General features: G+C 40.4%; 1 protein-coding gene across 1 annotated transcript in view; it reads left to right on the top strand.

The window, feature by feature from the left end:
* The window catches only part of LOC141107597 (complement factor B-like), a 126,732-nt gene extending 116,495 nt beyond the window's left edge, over positions 1–10,237 (top strand). The window contains exons 15-18 of the mRNA XM_073598447.1: positions 1,051–1,154; positions 1,437–1,569; positions 2,155–2,204; positions 9,847–10,237. Coding sequence (XP_073454548.1) covers positions 1,051–1,154; positions 1,437–1,569; positions 2,155–2,204; positions 9,847–10,002 — 443 coding nt within the window. The 3' untranslated portion in view covers positions 10,003–10,237. The remainder of the gene's footprint in view (positions 1–1,050; positions 1,155–1,436; positions 1,570–2,154; positions 2,205–9,846) is intronic.
* The last annotated feature ends 2,325 nt before the right edge of the window (positions 10,238–12,562 follow it).

Here is a 12,562-nt window from a genome sequence, read left to right as displayed (position 1 = left end):
GTGATTTCTTGATTCAACAGGTCTGGCAGTAATCAGGCCTGGGTGTGGCAAGTGGTCCATGGCCAAAGATAAACTTTAGCCTTTTTAGATTTACAGACCCCTAATTGATTGCACAATATACAGCTGGTAAAACAAATATTGAACATGTTAACATTTTTCTAGGTAAATATATTTCTAAAGATGTTATTGACATGAAATATTCACCACGTCAGTAACAACCAATGCAATCCATAAATACAAAGAAACCAAAACAAATAAGTTCAAAAAATTAGATTATGTGTAATAAAATAGAATGACACAGGGAAAAAGTATTGAACACATGAAGAAAGGAAAGGGAGGTGCAAAAAGGCATGGAAAGCTAAGATACCAGCTGAAAACTATCAGTAATTAGAAATCAATCCTGCCCCTTGTCAGTGCAAATTAATACCAGCTGGTTCAATCTCAACTGATGGCCTATAAAAAGGTGTCTTATTACCAAGGTGTCACACAAGAAACATCTCATGATGGGTAAAAAAGCAAAGAGCTCTCTCAAGACCTTTGCAACCTTACTGTTGCAAAATATACTGATGACATTACATTGGTTACAGAAGGATTTCTAAACTTCTGAATACTCTAGTGGGCACTGTTGAGGCCATAATCTGGAAGTAGAAAGAACATAATGTCACCATAAACCTGCCACGACCGTGTGCTCCTCACAAGATCTCTGACAGAGGAGTGAAAAGAATTATCAGAAGAGTTGTCCAAGAGCCAAGGACCACTTGTGGAGCGCTTCAATAAGACCTGGAATTAGCATTACGCGGCATTAGAAATAAATTTACCTAGAAAAATGGTGATGTGTTCAATACTTATTTTTCCCGCTGTATCCCCATACCTCCTTCTCCAGACTGTGGAAACCATCCTCACTAGTCCCACTAGGTACCAATATGACGTCAAAAGATGTAAACAGCTTGGTTTGACTTTACAAATGGGTAGTAAGAAATAGAACAGCTGAAGGAAAATCATAAGGATTTTATCCTATTTTTTTCATGTAAAAATTACTTTTCTCCATAGAAACATTGCTACTGTCTAGTGAGTTGGTGAAAGCGATGTTCATTTCAGAGGAGAGAAAAGATGACTTTATACAGATGGATGTGCTGATAAAACAAGGGCAAAAGGTACAAAATTATTATTACTGTTTCATTGCTGTTTGTTCCTTTTTTTGCGTTTAGTTCATAGGGACCTAACTCTCCTACAACCTTACCTAGTGCTGCCATGGGGACATGTAGGTAGGTGGTACTAAATATCACACTTTTGCTGTCTGCTAAATTGTTTAATACTGCCAAAAGCAGCCATCCTGTTGTCTGCTTACAAAATAACAGATCCACATTAAGGCATTCGGTGTCTGGGCTCTACATTTTGAGATGTCCTCCACCTATAATTTCTCTCCTCCTCCACAGAGACTCAACTGTCTTGAAGATGCCAAAAAGGTGAAAGACTTTGAGAATGTAGCAGATATTAGAGATGCTGTGACTGATAATTTCTTGTGCACTGGAGGGATAGATCCAGTGGTGGATCCTCAGACCTGCAAAGGTAATGAGTTATATGGCTTTCTATTTTCTTCTTTCTGTCTTTATCCCTCATTTTAAAATATAACTTTAACTTTGAAGAAAAAAATTCTGAACCATTCTCCTGCCTACCTTATCCTTTCTATACCCCCCTACTACAAACCTCTCATTTTAGTTGGGGACCTTGTTTACTAACCATGGTGTACACCAGCATTGGCAGTTTTATATTCAACTTCCTGAGGTGGAAGACCATGGAGTATGACGTAAGCTGCTTCCCTGCATGCCCGCCAAATGTATTCATACAGCTCTAACCTATTACTTAACACGTTACATAGTACAGAGAACAATTCATATTGGTCTATGCCAAATATGAGGAACAATTTACTTTCCCTACCACCATCATACAAGCATACAAACACATTGTCTGGAATCAGTTTGGTTTGAAGACAACAGTCTAATGCCCATGCAAAAAATGTGAATTCATACAGACTGCGTGTGGGATATGTCCTTGGTGGGAACTGACACCACAGCCCCAGAAACTAGGACTCTTAGACAGTGAGAATACCAACCATTTTGCCACCATGTTTATTCCTGTTGTTGTCTCTTGCAGGAGATTCTGGCGGTCCTTTGATTATACAACATAACAAACGTTACATCCAGGTAAGACCAGTCTGACCAGGCATGAAGTGGAAACCTTTAGACTTGGAGGGAAATAAAACCCAGTGACCCTTTTAAGATAGGTGCCATTTTGCCTCTTCAAATACCAGCTTTCTTTGTCGCTCTTGGCATTCAGTTACATGGCATTTCAGAGCTGCAAAGAAAGTTGGTGCCAGACATTGTGATCACAGTTCTGAATAGGGAGCAGGTAGGTAAAAAAAAAAGCACAATATGTGTTGCTGACTGCAGATTTAGCTCCGACCAGTGGTTGAATCAGTGTTTGTCACCCAGCTCCATCCTATGAGTATCGTCATTAATCCCATGATTTCTTCAGGGGATCCTCTGGATCTTTGGGGCATCCCATGAAAATGTCATGTGATTAAAGACAATACGCATAGGATGCCTCGCAAAAGAGAAAACCTTGTTGGCTGTGTCTCTATAGTGCACCAGCTATTGTGAGTGTCTTTTTTAATCTTTTAATAAAGCACTTTACAATAAGTCCAATTGAAGAAGGAGGTCACATAAACATTGACAACAGTTGGAGAGTGAGAGGAGATCTGGGAGCTACTTAACCCTATAGAGGGCAAAAGCATTTTGTGACCTATATCTCTCATAGGTCCATATTAGAAGGTTAGAGGTGTGACACACTGGAGGAGGAGCACATGTGAAAATACTATTTGCAATGGAGCACTGGAGGAATTTGGGATGTTGCACTTAAAATCACAAATTAGAGACTTTGTTTTCACATTTGTGTGTACAGTGCCTTAAAAAAGTATTCATACCCCTTGACATTTTCCACATTTAGTCATGTTACAATCAAAAACGTAAATGTATTTTATTGAGATTTTATGTGATAGATCAACACAAAGTGGCACATAATTGTGAAGTGGAAGGAAAATGATAAATGATTTTCAAATTTTTTTACAAATAAATATGTGAAAAGTATAGCGTGCATTTGTATTCAGCCCCCCTGAGTCAATACTTTGTAGAACCGCCTTTTTCTTTTTTTTTTACAACTGCAAGTCTTTTTGGGGGTGTCTCTACCAGCTTTGCACATCTATAGAGTGACATTTTTGCCTATTTTTCTTTGCAAAATAGCTCAAGCTCTGTCAGATTGGATGGAGAGCGTCTGTGAACAGCAATTTTTAAGTCTTGCCACAGATTCTCAATTGGATTTAGGTCTGGACTTTGACTGGGCCACTCTAACACATGAATATGCTTTGATCTAAACCAGTGATGGCGAACCTTGGCAACCCAGATGTTTTGGAACTACATTTCCCATGATGCTCCACTACACTGAAGAGTGCATGAGCATCATGGGATATGTAGTTCCAAAACATCTGGGGTGCAGAGGTTCGCCATCACTGATCTAAACCATTCCATTGTAGCTTTGGCTGTATGTTTAGGGTCGTTGTCCTGCTGGAAGGTCAACCTCCACCCCAGTCTCAAGTCTTTTGCAGACTCTAACAGGTTTTCTTCTAAGATTGGCCTGTATTTGGTTCCATCCATCTTCCTCAACTCTGACCAGCTTTCCTGTCCCACAACATGATGCTGCCATCACCATGTTTCATGATGGGGATGGTGTGTTCAGGGTGATGTGCAGTATTGGTCTTCCGGCAAAGATAGCGTTTTGTTTTTAGGCCAAAAAGTTCAATTTTGGTCTCATCTGACCAGAGCACCTTCTTCCACATGTTTGCTGTGTCCCCCACATGGCTTCTCACAAACTGAAATGGGACTTCCTATGGCTTTTTTGAAACAATGGCTTTCTTTTTGCCACTCTTCCATAAAGGCCAGATTTGTGGAGAGCACGACTAATAGTTGTCCTGTGGACAGATTCTCCCACCTGAGCTGTGGATCTCTGCAGTTCCTCCAGAGTTACCATGGACCTCTTGGCTGCTTCTCTGATTAATGCTCTCCTTGCCCGGCCTGTCAGTTTAGGTGGACGGCCATGTCTTGGTAGGTTTGCAGTTGTGCCATACTCTTTCCATTTTTGGATGATGGATTGAACAGTGCTCCGTGAGATGTTCAAAGCTTAGAATATTTTTTTATAACCTAACCCTGCTTTAAACTTCTCCACAACTTTACCCCTGACCTGTCTGGTGTGTTCCTTAGCCTTCATGATGCTGTTTGTTCACTAAGGTTCTCTAACAAACCTATGAGGGGTTCACAGAACAGTTGTATTTATACTGAGATTAAATTACACACAGGTGGACTCTATTTACTAATTAGATGACTTCGGACAGTAATTGATTCCACTAGATTTTAGTTAGGGGTATCAGAGTAAAGGGAGCTGAATACAAATGCACGTCACACTTTTCACATATTTGTAAAAAAAATGTGAAAACCATTTATAATTTTCCTTCCACTTCACAATTATGTGCCACTTTGTGTTGGTCTATCACATAAAATCCCAATAAAATACATTTACATTTTCGGTTGTAACATAACAAAATGTTAAACATTTCAAGGGGTATGAATACTTTTTCAAGGCACTGTATATATTGAGTTATATATGTGCAGTGGATTTTAGGTGGTACTAAAAGCTGACATTGTTGTTACCTTCATGGATTCTATCCATGAAGGTAAAAAAACCTTCTGTGTACTTACTTGAGCCTGATCTCAATCCAGTGATGTGCACGAGAGCAGCGGCTCTCCTGGCTCTTTCCCTTCTCCTCGGCTCAGAGACAGCCATGGGAGCCAATGGCTCCCACGGCTGTCAATCACAGCCAGTGAGGAGAGAACAGGGGACAGGACTGAGCCATGCTCTGTGAGTCTATAGACATACAGAAAGTGGCTTGGGAACGAGCATGCAGGAGTGTCCCCATAGCAAGCTGCTTGCTATGGGGCCTTTGACAAGGGGGAGGAGCCAGGAGCGTCACACGGGTACACGAGAAGAGGAGGTTCAGGGCTGCTCTGTGCAAAATCATTACACAGAGCAGGTATTTTGTTGTTTTTTTATATAAATTTAGTATCACTTTAATTTATTTCCTTGCTTTTTTTTGAGCATTTTATTATTTTATATGCACTTATCTATTTAATTATAATTTTTGTGAGAGCATCACAGCACTAATACATATATACATGTTTTAAATGTGGGCACACATACACATATAAGCAGGGTCACTGATAGGGGGGGACCACCAGCCCTGGTGTACAGGGCCCGATAACATAGGGGGGCCCCACACAGGGAGGGGGATTAGTGACAGACGACAATTGTGTTTCTTTTCCTCCAGTAGATGAAAGCTGCTCTCCTCCCCTTTCCCTGCTGCCAGTTTTTATCTGCTAAGAAAGAGACAGTCGTCTTTCATTAATCCCCCTCCCTGTGTGGGCCCCCTCCTCTCAGCACTGGTTTTTAAGGTTATTTCTGCAGCTGCTTCTGAGTTTATCTCTCTAAGGCTCGATTCACACCTATGCATGTTGCTTTTGAGCGTTTTTGGAGGTTTTTTTTTCATGCTTGCCGCGTTTTTGAGCCGCGTTTTTGCCGCGTTTTAGCGGCGTTTTTGCCGCGTTTTTGCCGCGATTTGCGTTTTGCGTTTTTTTTTTTTTTTTTTTTTCATTTTTTTTTTTACAGTCTTACAAAAAAATTAAAAAAAAAAAAAATAAAAAAAAAAAAAAAAAAACGGCAAAAACGCACCAAAAACGCACCAAAAACGCATCAAAAACGCTGCAAAAAAGGTGCACTTGCGTTTTTGATGCTTGTCCATTGAAAACCATTACATGCAAAACGCTGCATTTTGCATGAGAAAAAGTCCCCGACCCTTTCCAAAAACGCGGAGATACAAAAAAGCATTGATGTGAACATGTTCCATAGGAACCCATGTTAAAAAATTCCCGTGCATTTCTGCAAAATGCATCAAAAAACGCGCTAGTGTGAATGGGGCCTAAGGCTCGATTCACACCTATGCATGTTGCTTTTGAGCGTTTTTGGAGGTTTTTTTTTCATGCTTGCCGCGTTTTTGAGCCGCGTTTTTGCCGCGTTTTAGCGGCGTTTTTGCCGCGTTTTTGCCGCGATTTGCGTTTTGCGTTTTTTTTTTTTTTTTCATTTTTTTTTACAGTCTTACAAAAAAATTACAAAAAAAAAAAAAAAAAAAAAAACGGCAAAAACGCACCAAAAACGCACCAAAAACGCTGCAAAAACGCTGCAAAAAAGGTGCACTTGCGTTTTTGATGCTTGTCCATTGAAAACCATTACATGCAAAACGCTGCATTTTGCATGAGAAAAAGTCCCCGACCCTTTCCAAAAACGCGGAGATACAAAAAAGCATTGATGTGAACATGTTCCATAGGAACCCATGTTAAAAAATTCCCGTGCATTTCTGCAAAATGCAAAATGCATCAAAAAACGCGCTAGTGTGAATGGGGCCTAACTTATGCTGGCCATACACTATACGAAAAATCAGCCGAAAAATCGTTCATATAGACACTTCGTTCATTTTTCGGCAAGTTAATGGGCACAAATTGATAATCGTTTGTGACATTTTTGTGGAAAAAAAACGAACGGGAAGTTTGGAAAATTTCTGCCGAACGTACGATAAATTGCAAGGTTAATGTGTTTCCCGTCCGAACTGTCTGCACTAGGTGTATGTAAAAAAAACGAACAAAAAATTATTTATTCATGTCCACTGAACAATTTATCGGTCATTACATGATGGCACGATCGTTTGCGGTCACGGTCGAACGTTCATTTTTCGAAAATGTGTTCGGCTGATTTTTCGTATAGTGTATGGCCAGCATAAGGCTCCATGCACACTGATTTAAAATGTACTGCTTCTATAGGAGTTTTGTGTTCTGTCTGTAGAAGCAGCTCAATGTTATCCTATGTGTCCATACACATTAGGACGTTTACAGGCGTATTTTGAGCTCAGCGTTTAGAGGCAGGAAAAAAAAAAAACCTTCTGGTTTGCTTCTCTGATTGGAGATTACTGGCAGAAGAAACGTAAAAAACTCTCCTAAACTCATCTAAACTTTGTACAAAAAATGCTCTATGAGTATTTTTTTCTGCTAGATGAATTGGAGGTTTTTTTAAGCCCAGTGTGCATAGAGCCTAACTTTGTTTCTCTCCGTCTGATCCGGCAGCCTGTATATTTTTTTCATCTCGCCTTCATTTTTATTTATTAACTCAATTTTATCTTTTAGATTTGCTAACTCATAGGAATTCTATGAGTTATGTTGTATTTGTGTCTGCTAATAATTTTATTGTATTTTTAGAGAAATATAGCTTTAATATTTTCTTGGGGGGGCCCTGTCAGGTAGTCTGTACGGGGCCCTGTGTTTTCTATCAGCAGCCCTGCGTGTAAGTGATCGCACGCAACTCATATATTATATTGACATGGTACATCACAGGTGTGGGGTTTTTTTTTTCCATTTTTTCACACAATTCCTAAAGTGTAGGTAAACTCTAATGCCCTGTACACACGGTCGGACTTTGTTCGGACATTCCGACAACAAAATCCTAGGATTTTTATCAACGGATGTTGGCTCAAACTTGTCTTGCATACACACGGTCACACAAAGTTGTCGGAAAATCCGATCGTTCTAAACGCGGTGACGTAAAACACGTACGTCGGGACTATAAACGGGGCAGTAGCCAATAGCTTTCATCTCTTTATTTATTCTGAGCATGCGTGGCACTTTGTCCGTCGGATTTGTGTACACACGATCGGAATTTCCGACAACGGATTTTGTTGTCGGAAAATTTTATAGCCTGCTGTCAAACTTTGTGTGTCGGAAAATCCGATGGAAAATGTGTGATGGAGCCTACACACGGTCGGAATTTCCGACAACAAGGTCCTATCACACATTTTCCGTCGGAAAATCCGACCGTGTGTACGGGGCATAACAATGAACTTCTATTATTTGCTAATTTTTGCTCAATTAAAAATACGATTGGAATTTTGTTTTATCTGTTTGAGAAGTGCAAAAATAAACACATTGATCTTGACAGAAGTTTAGACCTGTCATGTGTCCTCTGCATACTCACTGTGTTATCTCCAACAGCTCTTCTAGTTCTTGTTTTGCATTACAAAACGATTGTCCATTATGTTCTAGAGCAGGAGTCTGCAAACCTCAGTATGAGGCCCACATCTTTTATTTCACTAATATTTGTTGGCTGAAAACAAATACATTTATAAATTAAGGATTCAAATTTCAATAAATAAGTTGTGCTAATCAGCGTGATATGATTTAAGAACAACTGAAAAAAGCTTCAGTAAAACACAGCAAAGAATTTCCAAATAAACTTGAGCCCTTCAGAGTCCCCATCAAAGCCCATCCTTCCTTAAGCCCTCCTTCACACTGAACACGGCTTTGATTGAGATGCTCCTATTGCTGGCAATAGGCTCCGATTTGACATGCGATTCGACCTGTCAAATCACTCCGATGTGAACAGGGGCTATATCCTGGACCTCATCAGAGTCCCCTCTAAAATCTTGTAATGGGTTGGATTTGGTCCAAGTTTGGAGACCCCTGTTATGCAGATTGGAGAGTAATGCCCCGTACACACGATCCGAAAATCATACGTAAAATGCCGCATTCGAAACGATCGTACGATAATCGGATCGTTAGTACAGAGCTTTCGAGAGCCGATCAGGACAGTTCATCCGATATTATTCTATCGGACATGCACGGAAATTTTTTCCGTACGATGCCAGATCGTACGATTTTCGTTTAATCGGTACAGCTATCGTTCGAAAATGCAATACAAATGCATTGCAACACATGACATCGCTTCCGAATTTTTATTCTGTCGTACGGGAATTTTCGGGACTTTAGTAAACTCATCAGATTCGATGTGAGATTAGCATGCAAACAAAAACAGACGATCATTCGTCCGATATTCGGATCGTGTGTATGGGGCTTAGGAGTGGTTGAGTAATTTAGCAAACGACACTAGGCAGGGCTGGCCCACAAAAATGCTGTGTGTTGTCAGCCCAGAACAGGACAAAGGCTCCATTCACACCAATGCTTTTTTTTATGCTTTTTGTAGAAACACGAGACAATATTTTTAACATGGGTTCCTATGGAACATCAATGCATTTTTGTGCCGCTGCATTTTTGGAAAGGATCAGGGACTTTTTAAATGCAAAATGGTGCTTTTTATGCCTTTTTGGGGCAAAAGACTTCAATGAAGAGAAGCTGCAGAAAAGCATGTGATGTGTTTTTCCCACAATTTTGTCGTGATTTTTCTTCTTTTTTTTTTTTTTAAGCTGGACTCCAGGCATCACAATTTTAATGTCTTTAGGCATAGACCAGGTGTTGTTATATAGTGATTCAGTTTATCAAGCTTCTTTTATTACAATTTAGCACATCAAATTGACTTTCGTGTCTGTTTCTAAGCAAGCTTGTAATAAAAACAAAAAAACAAAAAAAAAACCCCACAAATTTAAAGAATAGCAGCTTTGGTGCAGCGTTCTTTCTTTCCCTGCCTCCAATCTCCCTGCCAGGCTTAAGCCTCATACAATGTTCTTATTGAATTACCTTTAGATTTACCTTCAACTAAGGGCCTGCCTCATTGCATACAAATTGAAAGTGTTTAGGTTTGACCTCATTTTATATGGTTTTGTTAAATCTACAAGAAAATTGTATAATGTATGGCCAGCCCAAGGTCCACCCTTCTGTAAGCTCTCTCTCCTTGTCTCCTGTACAGGTGGGGGTCATTAGCTGGGGAACAGTGGTCAGCTGTCAGGGATTTAAAAGGAAAACTCCAGTTCCATCTGCCTCCCGGGACTTCCATGCTGAAATTGTCCATTCTATGGACTGGATAGAGAAAGTTGTAAAGAATGAACTTATATACCTGAAATAAAGCTTTCAATCCATGAAACATTGTAAATGCAGAGAAAGAAGCACATCATCAAAGACTGCTGTCTAAAACCAAGATTGACAGCTATTTAAAGGAATACTCCCATTATATTAAGCATGGCTAATTTCTACACAAGACATTTTGTTATGCAATGTTATTCTAAATAACTGTCCATTTGCAGCCAACTTTGATTTTTCTTGATTTACAGGCAAAAAAATAAAAATCACATTTCCATGCACCCATTTCAGTAGGACTCTGTTTTCATGATGAAAGAAGGTAGGAACTTTTGCAGAGGTGAGATCAGACTGCACAGAGGTGCATGCTTCTAAAGTTCCTTTAGGCTGGGTTCACACCTATGTGAATTGGATGTGGCTTTCCTCGCATCCAATTTGCATGACAGGAGATTGTGACCAGCTCTCTATGGAGCCGATTCACATAACTCCGGGGCGACTGTGGAGTGGCTTGCACAGAAACGCTGTGCGTCTTTGGCTCGGTTTCAGGGCCGAATTCAGGCAAAGATTTGGCCCTGATTTGTCTCTGAAATGGAGAACAGGGACGCACAGTATTCCTGTGCAATCCGCGGTGTGAAGTGTCTGCAGTGTCTCACACCTACCTCATCAAACCATGTCTTTATGGAGCTGGCTTTGTGCACAGGGGCACAGTCATACTGGAACAGAAAAAGGCCTTCAACCAAGCTCTTGACACAAGGTTGGAAATGCACAATTACATTTTGCAACTGTGGTCTTTAGAAGGTCCATACTAGATACAAAAAAAAATCACCCTGTATACCAGCACAGCTACACTCAGCATCATTACTGTGCTTGTGTTTTTAAAGAATGTTTAAGCTGAACACCAGGAATTATATTTTTTGGATACTTACATTGGGCCATATTGGTTCAATGTAAGTATGCATGTCTATTATCTGGAGGCACGCAGAGTATACTGTAAATCACAGTAGAAATTTGCGCTACATACAATGAGAGCCGTGATCTACCAAGTTCTGAGAGCAGCTTCCCCTCCGCACACTGACTACAGGAGGTTTCTCACTCAACACCTCCACCGTTCATAGAATGCCTTGTATATTTTCAATGGATGTATGGTGTTCTCTGATTGGACGGTAATGTCACAATCTCCATCTTGCCCAATCAAAGAATGCCTTGTATTCATGAAAAAAAATGACAAGGTGTTTGAGGGATGGCATGGTTGCTGAGCAAGCAACACCCTGTGGTCAGCATGCAGAGGGGAAGTCACCCGCACCAAACCTGGAGGATCATGGCTTTCTTGGTTTATAGCACAGACTACTATAGGGACTTCAGCATCCTCAGTGGCCCTCCGGATATCAAATATGTGATATTTACATTGAACCAAGTTGGCCATACAGTAAGTATGCTAAAATATACTTCCTGGAGTTCAGCGTTAAGGGTAAATATACTATAAGTTAAACATTTAAATTAAGGGGATTCCGATTTCTCTCAGCAGGTGAACTATTGAAGGTTACAGTCCTCTTACTTTAACATTATCCTAGCATTCTTCATCTTCTGCTTTCTACCCTACTCAATAAATCTCAATGGCTGGCTTTATCCTTGTCTCATGTCACCAAAAATACAAAAGAAAATAGAGGAACCTCTAAAAGCATCTATACAGTCAAGCTTTTAACATCCACCTTCTCATGTGGCCAAAGGAACACATACTGTGTGAGTAATTGCGGCAAATGGACTTGTAGAAAACAACTCTTCCAGTGTTGGGAAACAAGGACAAATCCATCCGTTTCTAAATTTGTTATCAAAGGATGACTTCTATAGACAGTAGTGATATTGCTGTTGAATATGATAAACTTCTTCAAACACTTTTAAGTGTGATCAGTTGAACATAAAGGAGCACACTTATATGGAAAGGCACACCTGAATAAATGGCCATGTAAGTAAGGCCCCTTTCACACATATATGTCTGTTTTGACTGACTCTGCTTGCTCAGCAAGAATCGATCAGTTGATCCCTGCTGAGCTGGCGGATGACAGATCCATCTCCGCTCACTGTGCAGGGACGGACCTGTCAGAGCCCCGCTCTCCTCTATGGGGGACTGGATGAAAACGGATGCTTGTCTGTTTTCATCCGATCCACCAGACGGATGGAAAATAAGGTTTCCATCCGTATGCATTTAGCAGATCGGAGCGGATGTCAGTGGACATGTCACCGCTGACATCCGTCGCTCCATAGAAGTGAATGGAGCGTCCATTCAGGTCCGCTTGAAAAACTGACAGGCGGACCTGAACGGTCCATATGTGTGAAAGGGGCTTAAGTAAACCATGATGGCAATAGTGTGTTATAAAATTGTGCCTGCAGGGTTAGGTGAATATAGAACACCAGCTCCACAGAAAGTAAAAAGATAAAACTCCAACTTTAATAAAAAACATTTAAGAGTGAACATCGTTCCCTCTTCTGGAGGAACATGGTCAGTAAATGCAAAATTATGTTCACTTAGATCCTTCTCGCAATTAGAGTTGCCACCTCATCCCTTTAAAACCAAACACATAATGATTACACAGGTTCTGTGACTGATTAAG

This window comes from Aquarana catesbeiana, linkage group LG09, assembly GCF_042186555.1.
Source record: "Aquarana catesbeiana isolate 2022-GZ linkage group LG09, ASM4218655v1, whole genome shotgun sequence".
Classification (NCBI taxonomy): domain Eukaryota; kingdom Metazoa; phylum Chordata; class Amphibia; order Anura; family Ranidae; genus Aquarana; species Aquarana catesbeiana.
The sequence above is the reverse complement of the archived record's forward strand: the minus strand, read 5'-3'. Positions and strand labels throughout refer to the sequence as shown.